Source organism: Coturnix japonica, chromosome 7 (genome assembly GCF_054131305.1).
Source record: "Coturnix japonica strain WE chromosome 7, WE-NBRP24, whole genome shotgun sequence".
NCBI lineage: Eukaryota > Metazoa > Chordata > Aves > Galliformes > Phasianidae > Coturnix > Coturnix japonica.
The window spans coordinates 3,995,310-4,020,771 of NC_140669.1; the positions used below are offsets into that span (position 1 = coordinate 3,995,310).

The window sequence follows — 25,462 nt, forward strand, 5'->3', positions numbered from 1 at the left end:
CCTTTTTTGCAAAATTGTCCTTTAAACAGACTTCAAAAGGTGATGAGCTCTTTTCTGTTCTGATACCTTTTACGAGCCTATTTTTTATAAGAAAAACAAACCTTGCAATCAGCATTAAGGTTGTAGAATCACGGAATCATAGAATCATTTGAATCAGAAAGGGTCTTTCAAAGTCATCTGGTCCAGCTCCCCAAAGATGAAAAGGGACACCCACAGCTCCATCAGGTGCTCAGAGCCCCATCCAGTCTGACCTTGAGTGCCTCCAGGAAAGGGACATCCATCACCTCTCTGGGCAACCTGTTCCAACGCCTCTTTACCCTTATTGTAAAAAAACTTTTCCTTATATCCAATCTAAATCTTCTCTTTTAATTTGAAACCATTTCCTCTTGTCATGTCAACCATTTCCCTTTGTCTCATTTATGTCTTTGCTGAAGCTCACCTGGTTAATTGTGAAATGTCCCTTGTCCCAAGCAGACCTCCATGTGCTGTGAACCATGATCAGGGGTTTTGTTGCCTTGTCTTTAGCCATCATGCATCAGCTCACTGCATCTCTTCTGAAATGTTTTGTGGTCTCAGTGGGTATTTACAAGCAGGGCTGTACAACTGAACATCTTTATGAGGTGGAGATTGGGAATACATAGATTGGGAATACGTAGATTGGTATGATGATTTTGTATTTAGAAGTTTGGTTTTTTCTTGTTCCTTTTTTTTTTTTTTTTTTTTTTTTTTTGTTCCATTTCTGTGGCAGGGCTCCACACTGATCCATTTTCATGTATTTTCCTTAATACCTCTCAATTTATGCATTAAAGCCATGCCAAAACCTCTTGAGCGCCAGGCAGTGATTTCCATCCATGGCACTCCGTGTGCAAATATACAGCAGCTCAAACATGAAGAACTTTTCCAGCAGCAGCTGAAGATGCACATTCAGAAAGTCTTAAGCAATGAAACCACTGTTGCACTACAGTAATGAAAAATTCCTTCAGGGATGTTTTCTCTGCTAGGGACAGCTTGTAACGCAAAGCTGTGAGTTTGGACAGGATAGGCTTGGTTTTTTTTTAGTCTCAGGTTTTTCTTCCTTCTTTCTGCCCCTGGGTCAGCTGCTGCCTGGCAACTTTTCTCAGGCTGGTGGGCCAGGGCAGGACACCCGAGTGCCTCCAGCCTGGCTGCCAGCACCGTCCCCTAGCAACCTCTGCAAAGGGCTGAGCATCGCAGTGACATTGGCACTGCAGGGACTGCTGGGTGACAGACACCACCTCCCCACCTGGTGATGGGGAATAAATCAGTAAAGCCATAAGGCAATTTGCAGTGAGGCAATCGAGGTAGCTTTGTGGCGCCTAATGTCAGAATTACCTTTGGCTGATAATTAATATTCCCATGTTGTGTTATGCCAGCGAGTACGAACGATTGGTTCTACTTTGTTTAATTTATCTCAATAAGAGATTTCATAATATTCTATAGCTTGATGAATTCATTTATTTAACCTGTCAGTGTTAATTTCTCTGATTAGGAGGAAGGAGTTAGAAAGCAGCATAGGAGCAAACAGATCTCTAACAGCACTTTTAAGTTCGGATTTTCTCTTCAGCAGCAGTTCAGTCTGGTTTCCTATATAATTACATTTTTAGGGTTGTAGTGAGGAAAAGACATTCAATTCTTTTTCAACTGGAAATGCTGCAACTGCATCCAGCTCCAACCTCTTTTTTTTGCCTTCTTTTCCTCAGTTCTGAGGTACAGGCAAAACACACTATAGACCAAGTTGTCATTTAAAGAATTCACATCATACATGCATCTAGATACAGGGCTGGATTATTCCTCTGGTCACTTCATTAAACAATTTTAGGCTTCCTCATAGAACCTATGCATGACAGCTTTTATACGAAGGAGCTTTATGTTGCTTTATTTGAGCTGAAAAGAAGACATGGGACATCCTCTGCTCCCATATATTTGCACTGCACTGCTCAAGTCATCCAACTCAATCACACCAATGTGACTTCATAGCCAGTGACGTTCAATGGAAATGAAACGGGGAATGATTTATCAAAGGTCAACATCTATTTGTTCAACAACCTGCATTTTAAAAGCAGGCTACCGGGATAATTATTGCTTCAGTGCTGGCTTAAAGCACACCACATTTTTAGGCCTCAATTTGACAAATGCTTACTTACAGGTAATTGCACTTTTTAATCATAATCCTGACTGCATATGACACTTTATTTCCTGTAAACAAGGAAACCACTGACTTTTATTACAAATGTTATTTAAATATTTTAATAAGTCTGGGTGCACTGAGGAATGTTGTTAGAGACCATTCTCTGTCATACTGAAAAGCCACCAATTCCCAAGACCACAGACAATGGCAGATTTTCCTTTTCTTTAATTCAGGTCTGGTTGTTACTGTATTAGAAAAGGCAACACTGAGATCTAGAACTGTGCTCAGTTATGGTCGTATATGTATACTAATTGACTGCAAGGGAATTATACAGGCTCTGTAGACAGTAGATAAACGTAGAATTTGATCCAAGTGGATTTTTCCCCTCAGCTGTAAATTATTTGGAGTATCTGTGATTCCTACCTTATTGGGCAGCTGTATCAATGGGCCCTTCCTCCATTTCAGTAGAAATAATCACATTTTTCACATTGCTCCTGGTTTGTGAGCTGTTTCTTCCTCCATCACTTGGTCTTTCTGCCCCTTGGAGTTTCTTGTCCGTGTCACTTCATATAAAAGGCATTAGGTTCCATGTTGTGGAATATAAACATGAAGTTAAAAGGACTGAGGCTTTACTCTTGAAATGTAAAGGTCTCAGCAGTCAATTTTAGCACCTTGCTGTCTTTGGAGGAAATTCATATCTGAGGGTGACGTGAAAGCTTTAGCACCTCTCATCTGGCAAAGGGATCGGATTAAATAAAATATTGCAGAACTGAGATAAGCAAAGCACGGTTGTGTTGCATGACACTTTCAAGGTAATACACTTATGCAAAGCAGAAGTTATGATTCTGCTGTACCGATTGGGGAACAAATGTGAATTGTGAGACCAGGGGAGGGTTAGGTTGGATACCAGAGCTAGTCGACTCAACATGGTTTGTTGGGTCCAGAGCAGAGGAGCTGTGGGGAGCCTCATGCAGCCCCATGGCGGCTGCAGTTCCTCGCAGGGGGGCAGAGGGGAGGCCTCATGGCGGCTGCAGCTCATCACAGAGAGCGGTGGGGCAGCGCTCTGTGACGGCAGTAGAACCCGAGGGAACGGAATAGAGCTGCCAGGGGAGGGGCAGCTGGGGGTGAGGGAAAGGGTCTGCACCAGAGGGCGGTGGGCATGGGACTGCTGCCCAGCACAGTGTGCACGGCACCGAGCTGCTGGAGCTCAGGAATGCTTTCACCCATTTCAGGGTTTAGGTGGTGCTGTGGGAACAGGGGTTGGATTTGATGAGTCCTACGGGCCCAATTTAACTCAGGATATTCTGCAATCCAATGGACTCCAGGATTCAGCGCCCACTTCAAGGACCGCCAATAACTGAGGTGACATTTGCTGAAGATACTTTGGGTGGCAACTGTAGCTCGTGCACGCACCAAGTATCTTCCTCATGCTACTTTCTTTCATCTCTGCAGCTTGCGAAGGCAGGGAGAACACATTATTTGTCTATCATCCCTTTTGCCGAGTCACCTCTGACGAAGCTCGTCTGCAAATAATAATAAAATAAAAGCTTTCCAAACCCTCCAGAACCGAAGCAGACAGCGGCTCGCAGCCACCTCCCCTCCTGCTTCCACGCCGGGCGCTCCGCGGGCGCGGGGCGGGGCGCGAGGCGGTCCGAGGGAGGGAGGCGGAGCGCGGCTGTGCCGACCGGCTGCGCCCCGTGTTGCCCGCTCGCTGCGTGAGCCGAGCCCCGGTGAGGTCCGCGTTGAAAAGTGCCGGAGTCGGCGTCGTTTCCCGCAGAGTCTCCCGGCACGGCGGCGCTGCCGCTCCGTTCCCGCAGCTCCGAGAACGGGTAGAGCTCCGCAGCGATGTCCGCGCTCCTCCTGGTTCTCCTGGCAGCGCTCTGGGGATTACAGCCCGTCGTGGAGGTGCTGGCAGCGGGAGCCCGAGGAGGTAAGGGTGTGCGGAGCGCGTTCAACTTTGCTCTCGTGTTGGTAATCGTCCTCGTGCACGGGAAGTTTGGAGACGTTAGAGCTGAGCGGCTGCGGGGGAACTTGGGGGAGTTTCGCTGTGGAGTGTCAGCGAGACTCAGGAAGGGGAGAGCTGTGCTCCCTCGGGGTCGAAGCCTTAATGCGGATGCGCCGGTCCCGAAGCGCAGCCGAAGTTCCCTCCGGTAACGCTGCCCCGTTTGCTGCCCGCATCTCATCCGAGCGTTCGGGCTGCGGGCAGCGCTGCGGGAGGGAGCGCTGGGGCCGCGAGCAGCGCCAGAAGTTGCAACTCTTCCTCTCCTTAACGAGTCTCCGATCAAAGCCTCCGCCGGGGGTAGCGCTTTGTAGCGGTCTCGGAGCACTCGTTTTCCCAGGAGAGGTTGGCGTGGAATGGAACGTGTCTCGAAGTAGCGGTTCCCCTCTTGTCTCAGGTGTGCCGAGCTGCCTCGGGTTTCTTCCCTCCGTGCAAAACGGTGCTAATCAAAAGACAGGCTGAGGGGATGTTGGCAGCCCTTCCAAGCTGAACGTGGCTGCAAGGAATGCTGTCGTACCCAGCCTGTCGAACTTAGCTTCGTTTCAGCAGACATCCAGCTCTGCACAACGTTCAGTTCTCACTATCAGGCATCCAGCTCCTCTCCGTCGCGTCCACACCATCTACCAAAGTGTTTACGAACTGTTTGCAACTCGGTGGGGCTCTGCAATTTGGGGTATGCATTCGTGCTCCAGTTCAACTCCCGAGCCCTGCTGGTCTTTTCCCACCTGGTTATCAAGGCAACTCAGGTGATTCGGGGAGCAAGAAATGAGAAACAGCCAGCTATGGGAGAGGGAAGCATTGCTGCAGCATCCCAAACTTACGTGTTCATAACGCTGCATCGTAACTGTGAGAAGGAAAGAGGGTGTAATGGCACCTGAGCAGTGTGCTCAGCCAGATGGGAGAGGTTCTTAGAAAACCTTGCAGCTTCATGAAAGATACCTGTGCCTTAGTTCTGTCTGGGAGGTTTTGTGGCTGTGGCGGTGTTGTTTGATGGAAAACGTTTCAAGAACTTTCTGTGATAGTCACGGAATGGTCAGATTGTGCTTCAGCAGCTGTAGCCTGTGTCTGATCTCATGAATAAACATCAAACTTGCAAACATCTTGCAGAATTGTTCTGGAAACTGACTTATAATTCCCCTTTGATGGGGATAAGCAAATATTTGTGAATGTTAATATTTGTTGTGTGAATTTTACTTCATTTTCCTGATATCTTGTTTTCATTACCTTGCTCTGACTTGGTGTTTTTCAAAGAGGAAAAAAAAAAGTGCTGTCAGCTTACATTAAGATCAATCCTATCTTAAAAGACAGCATCCTTGTAAAGCATACCAGCCCAAAAAGTGGGATAAATCAAATTTACTTAGAATCAACTAACTCATCATATCATAATGTCATGTCTTATCAAAACCGAGTGGAGTACAAATTGAGACTTAAAAGGCATTTTGTTAAAAAAAAGTCAAATGGTCTCAGCATAAAAAGGTTGAGGCATCCAGACAGCAAATTGCATTTGCACATCAGATAAAGTTCATGATATACTGCTAAAATTATTGACCAGACCAAGCTGATCCTCCTTCACAGGAGGAAATTCTGAGGTACTGAAGCATGCTAGGTTTAATGTATGTGAAAAGCACTGAAATTTGGAACTCACTGTGGTTCACCATTGGTAGGTAATAGAGAATTGGGAAAATGTCATGGTTTGTGTTAATAGCACTGTTGTGGTAGCCATGGTAATACTAAATATTAGTGAGTGTTGTAGGGAGAAGTAACACCTACTAGACTGGTGGATGATTTTAGGATTAAGAGAAAAAAAGAGGAAGAAATAAAAAGAATCCCACTGAAGTTTGAAGTAATTAAGCTTCTTCGCTAGGTTTGCATTTGACTGGGAGGCTTTCCTTGGGTCAGTTCTGTCCTTATCCAGGATGCAAATGCTTTATATTAGTGTATGTATAAAAAGAAGAAAAAATAAGATGGAGAAAAAGATGGAAACGAGATGAAGGAAAATAGAAGTAAAGTCGTTTGGAGAGGGGAATACGGCAGGGAAGGTGATAAGATGAGGATAACAACTGGGTTATGCCACCTCAGTCATGAAGAGCTTCAGTTAATCTCCTCCTGAGCAGTTCCCTTGCAAAGAAGCTGTAATGGCCTCACGAAGGAATATGAGAAACCTCAATGGATCTTCACAAGTCTTATCTCCACATAGTGAGAGATAGGGTTGGGAGTGCTGTAGGGCTTGTCCCCAAAGGCTGTCATGTAGTAGTCCTCTACTGAGCAGGCAAATGTTGTCTGGAACTCAGTGCTTGCTGAGTGATGGTGTATTACATATTCAGTTAATATTTCAGGGTTATTTTAAGCTTTAAAAGAAGGGAAGACAAATTTTCATGGAAGTGTCTTCTCTCTGGATTCATAAAGTCTTCAAAATGTCTACCATTGTTCCACTTAACAGAGAATTTACTGTTTTCATGGTGTCCTTTGACCATATTTAAGTAAAGGCTGGAGATGAATTACTTAAAAATGCAATTCTCTGGTTCAAGGTTCAGCTGATGTTAATTTGGATTACTCACCTGGTAACAGAAAGAAAGCAGGTGAAATCAATCTGTCTTCTGATGGTGATTGCAGGTGGCCTTCCTTCTCTATCAAGGTGTCACAGTAAGCAGCTGGATTTGCTGGGTGGTTTTGCAGCAATCTCCTTATTAGTAGCAAAATGCTTGAAACCAAGTGTAACAAATGCTGCTGCACTTCACCAGCCTGAGCTCTGGCTTAGCAATCTGTTGGGAAGTACTCCCTAAAAAGACCCGTTTCTGTGCTGTACTACAGAGGTGTTTGTTCTCATTCTTAATGCCACTTGTGTGCCTTGAACATGGGCAATAAGTACTGGAATTGTACATGAAAAAGAAATACTACCAAGGTCGCAGTGACATTCCTATTTATTTATTCTAAAGAACAATTCTGCTGGAAGCACGCTCTACTATTAAGAATTTATCTGTCATGGGAGAGGCAAAATTGCAGGGAAGGGTGGTAATATATCAAGGAATTTAGGACAGTAGTTAGAAGGATGTGCAATAAGAAGTAATTAAAGAAAGAAATTGTGAGAGATATCCACAAGTGCAATTTCAGTTTTATTGGGCAATCGGTGATGTATGTTTGTCCTCGACTGGGTATGTGATCGTATGAACAAAATCCTGATGCTTCCGAGCAAGCCATGTGGTTATGTCTGAAGTGCTGCACACATTCCCTTCTGCAGGTTGTTTTCAGTTTAGCTCAATGACTTTGGAGCTCTAGTTTAATAAAAGGAAAAGTGTTCCAGGTGCATTAACAGTTTAAAAGGGTAACGCTTCTCAGTTCAGAACAAGATGTTTTCAATGGAAGGGCTGTATGTAAACTTGTCCTGTAGCAAGGTTTTTACTAAATTATCATAGAGCTTTGGCGGGTATTCCTGTGGATTGAAGTAGCTGATCTCTGAAGACTTGCAGAAAAACTCTTCTTCATACAGTACCTTTTTTTTTTTTTTTTTAATGAAGTGATATCTGTAAACTTGAGCATACGTATACATACCTTTACACTCACATGGATCTCATCTTACTTAAAGATGATATAAGACAGCAGCTCAGAAGTCCTTGTTTCTTTAGAGTTCTGCTCTGTCCATTTATCTGCTATTTGGAGTTGAATAAAATAAGGTTCTCTTTATTGATTGTAAAGGTTGTAGGTAAATTCAGTTTAAGAATTCAGAGTAATGGCTATCTGTAGAGATGCTGGTAAGCTCAGTGGTAGAACACTGGTTGTATTACTGTAGCATACATTGAATCATATCACTTCATAGTTTTAATGTATTAGTCTGTCTTTAGCAGTCATGATTCTTCAAATGTAATATTAAAAAAAATACTTTAAGTCAATTTAATCGCCCTTAAAACATTTTTAATCATAAACGATGAGGATAAAAATATCAGAACTTGATTATTTTTATGCAAGTCATGGTGACTACTGGGATTAGTTTGAGCTTGGACCAAGTGTAGGAATTGCAGCACTAGGTCTTAAACTTGTGAGTGCAATTAAATCCTAATTGGATTTTTTAAAAAAATATAATTCCTCAGTGGCTACATGCCTTTTGACCAACCCACTAGTGTTGTAGTTACACAAGTTGTTTTTGGTCTTATTTTCATCACTGCTTACAAATAAGTTCAATTTACTGAATAGTCGTATTGTCTCTGGTTGGTTGGTTGGTGACCATAATGATAAAAATGCCTGAGCTGCATTGAATTTGCTAATGCAGTAAGGCAGAATCTTTTTATTTTGTTAGTTATCTGGTTTTATTTTGATATTCTGTGTGTCAGTGCTTCCCATTTATAATCATAGAATGGCTTGGATTGGAAGGGACCTCAAGCATCATCAAGTTCCAACCCAATAATGTTAACATGGAACTTGACTGGGGCTCTATGTATTTTTCACAAACCCTTTCAGTGTGAGTATAGAATCTGACTGTATGTCATGATGACTGTATGTCCCTTTGACAGCCACATTTTTCTCCACCATTTTGTAATAAGTTGTGGTTGTGTGCTAATACCCAAACACTGCAGTGTATAGCGTATTACTAAGTAGTAGGGCTTCTACAAGATTACGTAATACCTGTCTTGAAGTGAGATACACACTAAGACTTATTTCTATTCAGTTAGAAGTAGATTTGAATTCTGAGTTGGAAAAGTAGAGATGACTATAGTGAGAGTTCTAGATATGGCATGTTGTGTTCTGAAATACGCTCTCAGTTTCATCTCATGTTCCTAAACATCTTATGCTTGGCTTTCTGCTGAATACCATGGCATTCCAGAGGAGTCAAGCTGTTGAAACATAGCTTTGCTTCAGAAGTAATGTACTTCCTTTTTCTTTGTCAGATTGATGCATTTAGAATTATTGCCTTATTGTCAGGAGGGCATTCTGTGCTGTGCATGACTCTACTGAATGACTGATGCTTCATGTGTGATTGGATAAATGCTTTAGAGACAAATCTTGAACTCTGAGAATAAGAAAAACATGTATAATTCCTCAAGGTTTTCACCAACATGGAGTTTTTAGCAGGAGTTCAGGAGCTTTGCTATTTTCTTTTCCTTTGCATGAACAAAGGAATTTTGGAGAGTGAAAGCATGCAGTTTTGTTTTCTCAAATAGTCGTGTGATGATATATTGGAGGGGGAATAGACCATGTGCAAGACAAATGCTGATGCAATGCTTTGCAAATGCAGTATTTCTCCTGTGGGCTGTTTTGTCAAGGATGAATTCTTCTGCTCACATGGGCACACACTCCAGCAAAACAAAAAGTACCCAGTCAGTTTTCATATAATGCTTTGTGTTTTCAATTTGCTTGTCTGCAAACTAGCAAAAATTATTGTTGTCAACAGTTTCTAAAATGCAGTTTTGATATTGTCAGATAGTTTAGGCAGCCATTTATTCTGCTGATATGGGTGGAGAGCACTTGGGTTTGCACCTGTTGCTTTCATAACACACAGCCAAGCATCTTCCTTAAACATGGTTTTTAGAATAGTTTCTCAGGCACTGGAAGATGTACCTGAAGAGTGATATCTGATATATCCTTCTAGCATATGCATGATTAGAGAGATGGTGTGGTGATGTGCAGACATGAAAATGCATATAAAGTAGTTATTAATACAAGGAGATCATGAGTAAAAATCACAGTAATTTTGTGGCTGATAGGTATTTCCAAAACACCTGCCTCTTTCTGCTTGCAAATGTTATGAAGATGAAAGAGGGAAGAGCAAGGTAAGTTCACTGCTGTTCTTTTGCTTGTGCAAACACATGGATTTACCTGAAGTATATTGATATTTGTGTAACATTGTGCTTATGAAAGGAAAGCGTGCTGTTCAGCACTGAAACTTCTCCAGAAAAGAATGGCTTTACTTGATTTGTTTTAGTGTGCTATCACATAGACCGCAGACCTGAGTTAACAGCTGAAATGAACATATTCTGATTTTTTTTGTCTTTAGTGGTAACAGGGCCAGGATTTAAGAATGCAGGGAACTTTGAGTCATTTTAGTTAGAATAGCACTGAAAAAATTTTAATTGGAAGACAAGTTACTTTTTTCTGTTTTGTATTAGACTTTGTGCAAAGAATAGTTATTTCTTGCAGTATTTGTGTTCTAAAGTTAGATTCACTTTTGCCTGGGTTTCTTTTATTGAGCCTGCTTTATATTTCCTAAATCTAGTTTTAAAATATTTGGATAAAATCATGACTGCTTTTCTAGACGACTTTTACAGCCTGAGAGAAAGAGTTATTTCATCAATTATTCATTTTCAATAAATGTTATGCTGACAATTTCTCATTTAAGGGGAAAAAAAAGACTTGTTTTGGGGAGATCACCTTCTCCTGAGGTCAGAGAAACAGACAAAATTCCAGACAGATCAGTGTACTGAGATATGTATATATATGTGTGTGTATATATATATATATACACACACACATATATATACATACACATGCATACATATATATATGTACATATATATAGTCTGTATATATATATATATATATAGTCTGTTACTTGGGAGCCATTAGGTTACAGTTGAACTTAGTTCTGTGTGATGCAGATGAGACTGGCTCATTTTCTAGATGAAGCACCGTACTTATCATTCATGATGTTTAGTTACTGCTAGTTTTCACTCATTTCAAGTACCTAAGACTCATTAAAAGAAGCTTAGAACACAAAATCTGCTGAATTAGAGTAATGAAGTACAGTGACAGGGATGTTTAACATGGCATTAAAACTGAGGTTCATCCTGTTTCCTACTGCCTGGGCAGGAATACTAAAACTAATGAGATGGCACCTGGGTCAGAAGTGAGTAGTACTCTATTCTGAAATTACAAAGGTAGTCTTCTAGTGAACAAAACTGACAGTGATCCAAAAATCATGGAAGAATCTGTTCTTTGGTGCTGATATACCATCCAGCTTCCCAGTTTCTGCCGATGTGCAGAGGTGATGAAATGATCAGCATAGCTGGAAAGCCAGCAGTTATGATTTAGGAACTACTGCAGTTTCACTAAGAAGATTCCTTGAAGTTCATACTGTATGTGGTTTCTCAGCACCTCTGCATTTCAAAAGGTCTTTGCAGTGTTATCAGTTGGCATATGAAAATGTTGGGATGCTGCTCTCAGCCATAGGGTTTGGGTGGTCTTGTGTGGAGCTGGGATTTGGACTTGGTGATTCTTATGAGTCTTTGCCAGGTTGGGATGTTCTAAGAGATTCCCTATTCTAATACTTGGTGAACTGCTACTCTATTCAGTTCAGGAAGAAATGAAATCTCACCTCACTAGAAATAATGTAAAATCATTTATTTTGTGTAATTGCATTAAATTGGTTTCTTAGAGGGATGGCTAAATTTGTTTTTTTCAAGTGGAGGCTGAGGACTGGAAGAAAGCAAAAGAAGTTTGCAAAACTGAATTAATTCCTTGGGTCCACTGAGCCAAGTGCTTTGTTCTTATATTTAGATTATGGAAAGAACAGTGAACAACAAATGTTTTCTTTCTGGTAATGTCATGTTATGGTATTCTTAGGAGAATATTTTAGGCTACCTTGTTAAATCATGTACAATGAAGATGAAGCACGTTGAGACTGTGCAAGTGTGGAAAAAGCTAAGGCACAATTCTGTGCATGCAGCTGGTCACATTGGATTGCTGTTATTATGCTTCTGTGGGCAGCAAAGCAAGGCTACACCAGAACAAGTGTGTACCTTGCAGGTGTAGTCTGAGGCTTGCCTGGCTTGTAGAAGCAATTAGCCATATAGAGCTGATAGGAGCCACTTCTTTGAGGATATTTTGCATGCATATAGATGGATATACGAAACATTAGATAGGGAGAGATGCTACTGCTAAGTGCAGACAAACTAGAGTGCTGGAGGGCCAAGCAAACGAGGTCTTGCACCAGTGACCCCAGTGGTCCCGTTACTGCAGTGCTTTACACTGGAGCTTGTATCTGGATTAGCATGTGTATACAGAGCTATCAGTGAGGTCCTTCTATTGGCTTGTTAACGTTACATTTCTTTTTCTGGGTTTCAAGGGACTGTGACTTAAACGGAGCTGACAGTACACAATATTACCCATTTACTCTGTAGATTATACTCCGCTGGAGAGTTGGTGTCAGCTAATCTGCCTCTTTGATATCTTCAGAGACCTGCAAACTGTGTATATACCATAGTAGGGCAGGAGAATATCAGATGTAGGCTTCTGTAACTTCATTTCCCCAACATTCTAGGTAGGTGTGCTCAGATCTGCAGCCCTTCTTGCTTACTTTGTCCTATGAGTAGCTTTTACTTCTGTGCAGAAATCTGGTCTGTCGTACCAAAGTTTGACTGATCTTTGGGCGATGAGAAGGGGGTTGGAAGCAGATGGCTGTCAACACAATGAAGTTCTATAATCCTGCTTGGATACAAACTGTGAGGCTCCGTATTTAAAACACATTCAAGCAAATAAAACTGCTTATATTTCTAATGCAGTGCAACTTTTGCTATATGAATTGTATTAAGAACAATCCACGTTTCAGTGATAAATCTTCTTTTACTGCAAAAAGCTGAATTCTAACTACTAACCAATTAGTAGTCAGCAATGAGTAAAACACTCTGAACCATGCTATGATTTTTGTCAGTGAGAATCGTTAAATGCTCTTCAATGAAACTGCACTGATTTGCATTAATTGGTGGCCTGTCTTTTCACAATGGTATCACGCTGTGACAAATGTGCCTTGCAAAGACAAGGTAATGCAGCTAAACGTGCGGTGACTGCTGCTCTTGTGGTATTGGCTGGGCTCAGGAGGTGGCCGGTGACTGCAGGAGTGCTTAACGTGTGGCTGTGGAGAGTTAAGAGCACAACTAAAATCATTTACATGAAATAAGTGCTGAAGAAGTAGTAGCTACAGCACAACTTGAGTCCTGTATCGCGTTTGAAAGTTGGTAGTTGGGGCTGAGTGCTTTAGAAAGGCTTTTTTATAAAGCTTGTATGGATGTGAAAGGCATGATGTAAGTATGCAAAGTTAATAGAACGCCTCTCAATGTTTTATTTCTTTTAATGACAAATGCGAGAGTGCAATAGATCAATGGTCTGTTGAGCCTCACAGTGGGCAGTTTCTTGTCAAAGATAGCATGGCATGTCCTCGGTGGTCCCAGGGGCAAAGTAGCACTGTGGAGAGCTGTTTCTTGAGGCCAGCTCTTGGGGCTGTGCTAGTTTTGGGGAGAACACCATTATGTTGAGCATGGTTATCTCAAAGCGGTAACCACTGGCTGATCATGCGTGCATAAAGCAAACGAGGGAAAACTAATTCTAAGTACTTCTAAATTTGCATTTAATTCTACTCTTCTATTCTATTATAAGCTTAACAGAAAGGCTGCTGCATCTAAGTGGAAATCTTTGAATGGCTCTGTTTAACGTGACACCTGGTAAGCATCCGGTGGCCAGGATTTTATACTGTGAGCAAATGGAGTAGTTAACTTCACTTGTTCACCTTGGATTGCACACTGGCACCTTGAGTAGAATATCTCACTTATCAAATTTCCAAAACCTCATGCCTGGGAAAACCTCTTATGACTTCAGGAGTCCAGGTGCTGCAGAGCTTATTAGATAGTAACAGCTTTTGTGGATACAAGTGCCTGCTGAATGTTGCTTTCATTTGGAATTGCAGCCTGAGGGAAACAAACAGCCTAGAAGTGGGTAATGGAAACAGGCTAGGAGGGCTACTTGTTAAATTACTGGATTATTTTATTTGGTAGAGAGCAAGAAGGCCGTGTCCAGAACAGAAAAAGAAAAAACCCTCCACAGCTTTTACCATGTTTCCACTGTGCTTGTGAACCAAAAGAATTGTGTTTATGTAAGTGGAGATAAGCAGCAATGTTTGGCATATGTGAGTATTGTCTTGTGTAAGCCAGGGGGAAATCAATCATCCTTCATGATATTGCAGGATTCCTTAATGAAGTTATTGTTGGTAAATTAATGTATTAGTGAAGAACTCATCTGTGAGCTGTATCTAGTTCTTTTAAAATAGAAATAAATGGTAGTGCCCTCTGGGATTTCAGGTACATATAGATGTATTTAACATTCAACTGTCTCATTGTAGACTTAAAGAATAACTTCTTGTGTGTGTGACTGATAACTGAAGCTTAAAACAGCTCATCTCAATAGAAATAGCTGCCACTGGTAGGCACAAATGTCAGCAGTGTTGCAGTGATGTTTTAATAACACAGAGTAATCTGCCCATACTTCAGTAATAAAGTTACACAGGCTTCAGTTTGCTTTCTTGTCGGCATCTTTCTATTGACACCTTTCTGTCAAGAAGATGAAGTGAAAAATGAAATCTAGCTTTTTTCCCTCTAATGTTAAATGTATTCTGCGAATCTTTTGTGAAATACAAAGACTGTGGACTTTGTAGATAGTGTTTGCATTTGGGACTTGCAGGGAGATTTACGTGAACTTTGTGCTGTGGAAGTGGTTGCCCTTTAAAGCAACCAGAATTATATAAAATAAGCACATTTCTAAAACTGTATTTTGTAGTTTAGTTTAGTCTTTAGGTTTTCTTTTAAATAGAGCAGCAGAATACAATTATCAGTGAAATCTGAGATTTCAAAATGGGTGAGTTGAGTGCATGGGTAAACAATATACATTTGTTAGTGGAATACCTGATAGAGTTTAAAACAGAATAAAAAGATACTCTAGGAAACTGTCAGGAAATTTTCCAGCTCTTGGTTGAAATTGCCCAATGCTATAGTTCAAAAACTCATTGCTAATTAATATTCCTCTTAATCCTCATGATGGCACGAATGTTGGTTGCAGTGATAACAAGAAAACTAATATCTTCAGAGATGTCAGTCTGCTGAGCCACCAGACATCCAGAAGGATATCCTTCAAAAGCAATAAGTAGGAGGTATGCATATGAATTTCATTAGCAAGTAATAATATGCATCCCCATACTTGGGAAGGAACATCACTTAAATGCAGCGTGCTTTCTGCTGGGGCTTGTATAACTGATAGAGTTGCACCTTTTTCCTTATCTTTGCAGGCTTTTGCCCAGAAGTGGCTGGGGTAAGGTTTTGCAGTAACATCAGCTGCGTGCTGATGGCAGATGTGGAGTGAGATGGCTGTGGAAGGGCTGCTTATATATGTAACTCATCAATGGGGGATAATTCTATTTTTCAGGGCAGTGGTGCCAGAATAAAGGTTAGAATAGGAGAAGAACCTTTCCTTTCCTTACCTTTTTTTTTTTTTTTTTTCCCCCCCTTAGCGACCCTTTGTTTGTCAGATAACCCAAGAACCAGAATGCCTTCTGTGCTGAAGGTAGCAGCTCACCATGCTTTGTTTAAACAAAATAACAAGGAAAGACTTGAGCAGATCTTGGCTATGGCAGTATAGCCCTCGGAGTTGAAGTTGCACCCCTTGAGTGAAGCTAATGCTTGAGCTCACACAGTAGCAGAGATTTGGAAAGGAGAATTTGTACCCCGGAAAAGGATGAAATATTGCTGAAAAGGAAAAAAACTGAGGGGTTTCTTTCTCTAAATGCTTGCAGTTGGACCCTACCCTGTACAGAGAAACAAAAGGAAGGACTGGATGTTGTGTTGAGGGACATGGTTTAGTGGGAGCTATTGGTAATAGGTGAATGGTTGGACTGGATGATCTCTTAGGTCTTTTACAACCTTGGTGATTCTATGAAGAGGAAAGGCTTGATCACTCACCCTTATTGTGTTCTGCTAAAATATCTTCATCACACTGTTTAGATTAAAAATCTACTGACAATAAATGAAGATTTATTATATTTGGTGTTGTTGTATACCCAATGCAGGACTGGAATACCAACTGAAGTTTGTGAAAGGAGGAAATAAAATGTTCTGGTGCCATTTAATTAATTGCCTGGCCAATATTTCTCCCTTTTTTTATTGAAAAATCAGTATGTTGCAACTGGCTTGAAGTTTGCTCTTGGACAGCTCTGCTAACAGCCAGAGAATAAATACATTAAAATATAGAAAGCCTTGCACAGCTCCACACATACCAAATGAAATCATACCTTGCACTGCAAACAAATGTATATACATAGTTGTTTCAAAACAGAATGCAGTAATTGCATGTTTAATGAAAATAATTTGTTAGAAAAGAATTAACATTTTTTTTTGTCATAAGGATAAATGGAATATCTCAGTTTCTACAGGAGCTGTTAGGGTAAAGGAGATTCTGGATTTGTTGCTTAGCTGGAAGCACTGGTGCTCAATGGGTTGCTTATGCTTTTATTTTTTTTACCTGAAAATGCTGAGGACACATTTGTAGATATATACAGCCTAGCTCTTCTTAAAGACTTAGCAATTCTGTGTTAGTGACCGGCCAAATGATCATGTTTTGGTGAGACGGAGGCCAAGTCTGGAAGAGTTTAAGACCACTATGGGAAGAGTTTAAGACTATCAGATTCTATGATTCTAAATGAAAAAAAATCAGTTTAAAGTACTGAATTGCCTCCATAACTGCTCTTGCTGTTCCTGCAGTCCTGCTGGTCCAGATTCCAGCGGTAGCTCTCGAGTTGAAAGGTTAATGACTCATTTTCTGAGCAGTGCAGTTTTCTTTCATTTTTCATTTACAATTATCTCCACTGCTTTAAAAGCTGAAAGGCGCTTCCAAAATGCGTTGTACAGAGGCGTTATTGCTGTCAATTAAAGTTATTAAATCATACATCTTTAAAAATGAAATCCAAATACACATTAATATATTTCTGTTGCTCTATTGCCACTCCATTATGGAAGTGACAAGTGTGGTATTGAAGCAGCTCTGGAAGTTGGTGCCTATCTCTGCCTAATGAAGATAGTCATTTGGATACCCACCTTTTTGGGAATACCCCCTTTTTTGTTGTTTTCTTGAAAGCAAGAGCCTTAAGAATGGAAAAAATAGGGAGGAGAGCATCTACAGCCTCTGGCTGTGGGTTTGGTAGATGGTAGAGCAGAGCTTGGTGTAAGAATGGATGAGCAACTGTGTTGGTCATGCTTGGCATGTAAGGGCAATAATAGAAGAAATAGGTGTCTTCTGAGCCCCTGTCAGAGATAAAGGTGGCACAGAGAACATGCAAACTGTATGCCTGAGAGGCTGAGATACTGGTGGTGGTTTTGGGGAATGGAGGATGATGAGGGCAAAAGCCAAGGTGTTTTTTTGCTGCTTTTTTTTTTTTTTTTTGCATCCATTTAATATTGTATTCATGCTCCTCTGTGAATATTTTAAATTAGCAATTTCACTTTTCTGTAAGTCTACTGTACTTTGACTCTTAACTGAATTAAGTCCCATTATAAATGACATCTTTCCAACAGTTGGGATACAGGTTAGCACTCCCAAAAGGGATGATTTAATGAGGTTGTTGCTATGACAGCTCAGCTCCAGGCAGCACATGTGCTACCTCAAAACACCCTCTCTCCCCTCAAATATTACAGCAACTTCTGTGCTGGGTTCTTAGAACTTTGCTCTTAATGGGATTCAGTTACATCACTTTGTATGTATATTTTCCCCAATAACACAGCTGAGGATTTGACAGTCCACGCTGTTCATTTCTTTTCTTTCTGAAATGCTAATAGTAGTACATGGTTTGACAAACAAAAGAACAACAAGGTGTTAACTGCAAGTTATTTCAAAAGATGCTCTAAGGACAAAGCCAACAGATTTACAGAAAGAATAGGCACAAATATTGCACTGTTTACAGTGAAAAATACTGGGCCTGTTTTTCTTAAATTCACATCAGAGAGCATCTCAATGGATGAAATGAGTTGTATGCTTACCAGGTACAGTGTAAACAAGCATTCCCACTATGCTGCAGCCATGCAAGATAGTACAGCTATCTGCATTCAGCAGGAGTTGCCTGTGGTCTGCAGTGTAATATTATGTCTCAATTTCCTGAAGCTTTTAAAGCAAGAAGTCTGTTTCTCAGGAAGGCTTTCAGTGCAAGCCTGAAGCAGGTTGCTGAAGAGATGACATGACCATGGGAGGCAGCAGCTGAGTGGCAGCAGCTCCTTCCTGCCCCCTCTGTAGAGTTCAGGGAGGAGTTGGCAGTGGAGGATTCTTGGGCTGGAGCTGTGGCTATTTGCTCTACAACTGCTGGCTGCCTTTGTCATGTACCTCTCTGGAAAGGAGACAGGAAACATCTTCTCTAGAAGTAATTTCCCTCCATCTGTCCCCTTCTCTCTGGCTCTCTTCTCTAATACAAACTTTTGTAAGGTTAAATTTGGGTAAGGGAGTTCCAAGCTTAAGGCTTTGAATCCTGATGGGGTCCATGGATGTGGTCCTGCTATACGTGTAGCTTAGAAAGTAAGTTTGAATTGCTATTTTACAATGTAATCCCATGAAAATATTCCAGGCTGTGAATGTTCAAGAGGGATGGTGGCAAAGGAAGCAGTTGCTATTGCAAATATTCCTCTGCTTATCTATGAAGTAAGGAGATATCATGTTAAAGCTCAAATGAGCAGCTCTTAAATGTTTCTGCTACTTCAGTGCTTTCTGGTTGCTTTGTGAACTTGAGTTACTCACATTTCTGCCTCCTCTTCACTCAGCCTCGAAGGTGATTTTTGTTTTTTTTGTTGAAATTCTAAATAAGCATTTGAGTTTATCACTCAGAACAGAGTCCTACACAAATCTGACGTGACCTATATACATCTCCTTAAACACTGGCCTGGAGTTCACCAGTTCAGTTAAAGATGAAGAAGTTGATTCCCATTCCATCTGTGTTCGCTGTTGTTGTCTGCTTACTTGTGAATTACTGCATCTCTCCTGCCATGTGGCTGTACCCACCGTGGTGCCCAGCCATCTCACTAGCTGTTAGGAACAAACTCTTTTTGTCACTCCTAATCTCAGTGAAATGAGACCCAGGGAAGATGCCTAGGAGCTGATTATTCAACCCCCAAAAGCTTTGCCTTTTTGAAGTTAATGGGCTTAAAAGATTTTGGTTTGCTGCTGCTTTAGAAGCAGTGTGCTGTAAAGATCTGGGCTTCTTTTTATTTTGTTGTAAGTAAAATACTTTGGTGCTGAAGAATAGAAAGGGCTTCATTGTGTTTATTATGCTGCTTACTAGGTCTGCAAGTGTACTAAATACTTCTGTAAATGCAAAATCATTGAGCTGTACCCAAATGGCATCAAAAGATGCTGATGAGAGCATTTGTTACAGTTCTCTGCAGGTTCTGATAATGGTGTTTGCCATAAGGGTGTGCGTCTCAGTTTCACTCTGTGACTGAAGGAGAGAATTGCAACTGCTGTATGCTTTTAATAATGGGTAATAGGTTTGGATATCTGGAACAATATTTCCTGTTCTTTGGCTGCTTTTGCTATCATGCCACCCAGTTTTGTCCTCTTTGCAAAGTGAGTTAAGGATGGACACACCTGTTAATCTTTCTCTTCCCCCCCTAAAAAAGCCCAACTTAGCAGTGCTGCATCAGCCCAGTACTAACAAACAAAAGCACAACCCAACAGAACTCAGCACCCAGGGTGTGCACTGACAATACGAGACCAGATGCAGGCAGGAAGGCACATGGTATAAATTCCGGCTTTTTGCTATGAAGATTGCTGAAAGAAGAGAAAATGTGCTGTGATTTATTCACACAGCAAAACTGCAAGTGGAACAAGAAGTACAGAAATCCCTGTTAATACAGTTTACACTTAGAACAGCATGTCCTCCTTCACAACTACACGTGGTTTAAGCATAACTAAATTAAACTGGTCTATAGGCAGCGCTTCTTGAGCTGTGGCCTGAACCCTCACTAAATGAACATCTAACACTTAATTTAATGGTAATCATGCAGCTTCTTGAAGGAAAAAAAAAAAAGCATTTTTCACTTATTATATTTGTTTGGTAGTTATCTCCATGTGTAATAATATCAAATTACTATGCTGTCTCTCAAAGTCCTAAATCGTATCATTCTTGCACAGACCAGAAAATTACTTGTATTTAACAAAGATATGTTTATCTATACGTATGTGGTGGATTTTAAATTGAACAGTTCCAGACATAATTTTCCTAATATTGGTTAATCCTTCTTTAATTAAAATGTTAATTGCTAATCCACATATTACACATGGAAAAATCAGCCTACAGTAAACTGTGACTTATTTGCACAAGGATGAAAAACGTGAAATTACACGGCAATCTGCTCTTCAGAATGGCAACATGAACGTCTTTATGATAACCAACTAAAAACATACTCAGATTGCTTGAACTGTTTCCCAACATGAAAGGAGGGGTGGTAACTTAGTGCCGGCTAAAAATTCCCACTTCAGACAAAGTAGGGCCTGAAATACCTTTGTTCTTTTTTAGTATATATATGTTTTTAGGGAGTTCTCTCAGAATGGATTACTCCAGTGCTGCAGCTGTGTTTGTTTCTCATCTGGAATACTCTGAAATCCTGTCTCCTATGTTTTTCAGAACAAAACTCCCACTGTCCAAAGCTGCGTTTCAGAACTCAGACTCAGACAATCTTGCTTTCTAGCCAAGGGTTCCAGAAGGTGGTTAGCTAGGTGTTGGCTATGCTTGCTGTGGGTTGCTAATGTCTTTTCTCACACAGCTTTTTCAGAGCTGTTATAGTCAAATCAGACTCTTGAAATCATACAGGATTGCAATCCAAGTCATATTAAATTAAGAAAATAAGAGACTTGCCTATAGAATGCCATCTGTTGATTTTCTGTTTAATTAGAGAAATGGTTTCCATAAATCTGTCTCACTTACCCAAAGTATGTACTAATAGGTAGGCTTCTAAAAACACCTGCACTTTTTCTTTTCTCCTAAAACCTGAAAGGAGAAACAACCCCAAAAAAACCCAACTGTGTTAAAAAATGTTGAATATCTCTAAATGCTGCTTAGGAAAAAATCATGCCTGCTAATTCCACACATCTTCACAATGTGTTCCTATTTGGGGTTTGTCTCAATACCACTGGAAGGGTTTGAACTTTTGGATTTCGGATGTGCTTTTTTTTTTGTATTTTTTTTTTTAACCTGTTCATTTTCCATCAAAGGAGGTCACCTCTTCACCTCTCTTTTAATCTTTCCTTCCTTTCAGACCCTGTATTCCAGTGTTCTTTCCCACTTGTGAAAGTCACTTAATCTCTGTTTGAACGTGTTCCTGCTCTGCTCCAGCAGCATGGCTTCTCTTAGCGGGTTCATCCAAATGGATCAAGAGGAAGATGCCTTTGACACTTCTTTACCAGGTGGATGCAGAAGCTCCTTGGCTGAGGGGCTATGAAAGAGGTTATTTTGGGAGCAATATGGATTTGTATGTATTGCTTTGGCTTGGTTTACAGTCACTCTGTCTTTGAAACGTGTTTGAATATATACTATTGATGCATGAATAATACTGCTATTTATAACTTGTTTTCAGGCAAGAGAACTGGCCGTTGTCACCAGGAGTGTCACCCTGCCTGCATGGAAATGCTGTTTGTTTCAGTTCCTTACAAGGCCAGAACAAGAATTTTAAAATAAATATATGTAATAATAAAAAAAGCAAACTTGACCACTTTTCAATGTAGGGTGGTGACTATGAGCTGTGCTACTTGGTCAGGCAGAGCCAACCTGCTCTGGTGAGCCCACAGCTCTCTGGGAGCTCGCATCTTTTCCTCTTCTGAGTCTTGAAATAGTGACAGAATGTTGTGCTGAGCTGCCTTACCTCCTGGTATCCTAATGTTTGTGACCAGGCTGAAAACAGCTCTTCTGCATGGTCTGTGGGCTGCAGGCAAGAGGATGAGGCTCTACAGCAAGCTCGTTGTGCCCGAGTTATATTACTTCCTCTTCTTAGCTAGGCAAAGTAGATTAAGAATTATTTCTTCTTTGTCTTGTGCTGTAGGCTAGAAATAAAAGCTATCTAAGACAAATCTGCTATTACAGGGATTGTCTATGGGGAAAATGGGCTGAGTGACAAGGTCTGGGATCAGTGAGAGTGCAGAAACTAATGCATGTGTAAAACTGATCTGCACGAGAGATTCCCGAAGTCATTATGCGGTGCATAATCTTGTAAGTGAGGGGTTATGTAACAAATGCTTTCTCAAGAGTTGTACATTTTTCTTTTACATTGCCTTTGCAAATTTTTTTAACCACCTCTTCAGAAGTGGATCAATTTTATTCCATGTTAATGTTGAGACTTCTTTTGTATGTTGAGTCAGGAATCATCGCTTGGTGTAGGAGCAGGTGTGCAATTAGGAATAGAAACAGCAGATAAGTTGGGGTTTGTCCTTAGACAAAAGGAATTGCTGTGCTTCTAGTACCAGCTCTTATTTTGACTGGGCAAAGCATTAAGGAGGGAGGCACGGAGGTGATCTGATGACAAAGCAGCTAGAGTAGGTGCATAAGGAGAGTTAAACCTTTTGTTATGAGATGGAAGAGAAGTATGTGGGCAATAGGAGTCCTTAAGTTGAAGCCAAAAGTATAACAGTGAGGTGGTTCTGTGGAAGAAAAGAATGAATGGTAACTGGGTGTTTTCCTTAATATCTCTGGAGCGTTTTCTTTCTTTACTCGTTCTACATAAGCAGATTATCTCTGTATCTATAAAGCTGTCTCATTTACCTTTCTGTAGCTGTTCCCTACAGTGACAATTTTTCGAAAGAATAGGAGGACATCCATTAGATGTGATACAGCTGATGTTTTTTCTTTGCATCTTTTATTTGCTCCCCTTTTCCCAATACCTTCAGTACATGCACTTTTTGATGAGTTTTAGAGATGCTCAATGTCTTTAGTGCAGGAGCCTTCTCTTTGTATCACGTTCTTGCCATGCCTATTTTAAAGAGAACCTTTAGAAAACTAGTTTCTAATGCCACACCAGTAACTTCACTATTTGGAAGCTTGTTCTGACCAAAACCGCACATTATGTATTCAGTCTGCTATGGGTGAGTGCTGATGCACTTGTTCTAGCCCCATCCTTTCTTTTCCGTTCCATGGTTAGCCATCATTGTCTTAAAATCCTACTGCCTTTGTATTAAATATATTCCACTTGTTGCAAGGAAGTCCTAAATTAATGGCAACATAAGCCACAACTCTTGCAGACCCTCAAGACTTAACAATGAATGAGGTTGTAGAAGAGTATATGGAAGAAATTTCTCGTTTTAGAAATCTAATAATGGTGTAGAGATCTTTTCAGTGGTGTAGCAGTACCTGATAAATGCCTTCCCACTGTAGTGGCTTCTAGTTTGCTTTCAAAAACTCAGCTTATTTTAAATGTCACTATTAATAGCTTTCTGTTGGCAAAAGAGAAGATATCCCAGTTAAGCAGGGTACCATGTTTACATTGGGTTTCTGCCCAGCAGCTGCTTATGCTGAAGTGCTACAAAGAATCCATGAATTAATCACTGTGTAACCATGGGGACACGGTCTGTGTTGATATTCACCCCAAGTGAGTGTAGTCACCATGTGATCTGTAGATATAAGTGATATCATTCTGCAGTTGGGTGTGATGGTGTGATGGTAGTAAGTTCCCCCATTTCTTGACTGCTTTGGGGATACATAAATGCTGCCATTGCTGCCTTTCTCTGGAAGAGGTGAAAGAAAATGTGGAAGTGGTATTTAGTGAATTACAATTCCTAAAGTTGTGTCTGAAATGCAAAATTAGCTTCCAAATGTGTGTACATGCATAATGGTGGTACCGTGCTTCAAGGTACAAATTATATGGTGACATGTGCACGGTTTCTGAGTAAAAGGTGCAGGGGGGGTGGAAAAAAAACCCCATGGGTCAGCATTAGAATAAAATCACGTAATTGGATTTTTTTCATATTTATCTTTATCTTGTGAGATAATTGCCTCATTATGAGCTGTAGCTTCTGATTTTTATTATATCGGTGTTTATCAGAGCTACATGCAGTTTCCCAGAAAGCTGTAACCAGTCGTAAAAGCCCTTTGGATGCTCAGAAATAGCTATTAAGAAAGGAATAGTTGAAATACAGAAGCATACAGAATATTGAGACAAACAGCCATTTTAGGAGGGGCAAGGACCATTTTGTGGTTAGGTTAAGTTAATAACAGAACTTCATTTCACTTGGTCCTATGCTTAGAGCTCATAAAGACACCCATGGGAATGTATGAATTAGTTTCTCTTAATTGCATTATTTAATTTAAATGTTTAAATTGTCTTTTTATTTTAATGCAATTTTTTTTTTCTTTTTTCTTTTTTTTTTTTTTCCCCTAAGCAAACGCTTTCTATTTGGGATTTGCATGTGTGTGTTCAGTGCTTTGGTTCTCCTCCAAAGGTCTTTTCTTTTTCCTTAGGAAAAAATAGTGAGAATTAATGTGTTGGCAGAATCCGACCATGACTTCAGAGAGAGTTGTGAATAATGAATGCAGGGTCTTTCTCTTGCTGCAGTGGCAGTAAAACATTGGTCAGTGTTGTATTAAAAACGCTGCTTGTGTACGTATGCCCCTAAAAATAACACCTGAAGTGTAGAGATCTCCTGGTTGGCCAGTGTGCTTTGGGAATGGATGGGTGGGACTTGACTTGATACAAAAAGTTTTGCATCATCTCAAACAGCTCCACGTGTGTGCTGCTGGATCAGGGCTTCAGTGCTTCTGGGGAAGAAACTAAGTTGGCTCTCAAACAGAGCTAGCTAAAAGACAAATACTTAGGGAGGGAGGGGGAAAAAGAGCAGGTTCCTGTCTGCTTCCTTACTCTCAGCATGAGGTCGTGTAATTCCCCATGCCCCTTTGGTCTGGAAGACAAATCTATTGGATGTGGCTAATAGCTGCTTTAATGGGATTCTGGCAGGAACAGACAGGAGTTTGGTTTGCTCAGCCTAAGGGAATCCTCCTGAAGCATCCTCTTGGAGTCAATGGGAGCTTTGTCATTGACTTAAAGATTAAAGGGTTCAGTAAGGTGAATTGACTTAAATCGAAGTGATTTAGCTGTGATTTAAACCAACCAGCAGAAAACTTTGATTTAAATAATAGATTTCAATCTTATTGTGAAATTTATAGTTTTAGCTGTTTTCCAAGAGGCCAATTTCTTTACTGGGGATTCAGTTCAAATGTAGTGGTTTGGGACCAAATAGTAATGTAGCTGATGTATTTTATGATAAGTAGTGAAACACTGTGCTTCCTCCAGTTCTGTGTCTATTTCTGACCAGGTCTTTATTCAAGTTCTTCCAAATATAGGTGATGCTTTAAGTCCTATGGTTTACTGAAGTGCTGACTAATTGCTAAGTCACATTAGTTCTTATATGCCTTTGTAAAGCTAGACATGATTCAACTCTGATTCTGTGCACTGTTTACTCACCATTTGGATTTGATTTCTGTGGACACTAGAGGGAGCACATATTGCTTTCAGAAGGGACAAATGTTTTGTCCCGTCAAATCATGATCTAAT

At 40.6% G+C, this 25,462-nt stretch overlaps 1 protein-coding gene across 7 annotated transcripts in view; it reads left to right on the forward strand.

The window, feature by feature from the left end:
• Positions 1-3,688: 3,688 nt before the first annotated feature.
• LRP1B (LDL receptor related protein 1B) overlaps positions 3,689-25,462 on the forward strand; it is a 553,348-nt gene continuing 531,574 nt past the window's right edge. For 6 of the 7 annotated variants that reach the window (XM_015869153.3, XM_015869152.3, XM_015869154.3 and 3 more), the window contains exon 1: positions 3,778-4,076. In XM_015869153.3, the coding sequence (XP_015724639.2) occupies positions 3,992-4,076 (85 nt within the window). In that variant the 5' untranslated portion in view covers positions 3,778-3,991. Of the gene's footprint in view, positions 4,077-25,462 lie in introns of all 7 variants that reach the window. The other variant, XM_015869156.3, reaches the window with a different exon arrangement.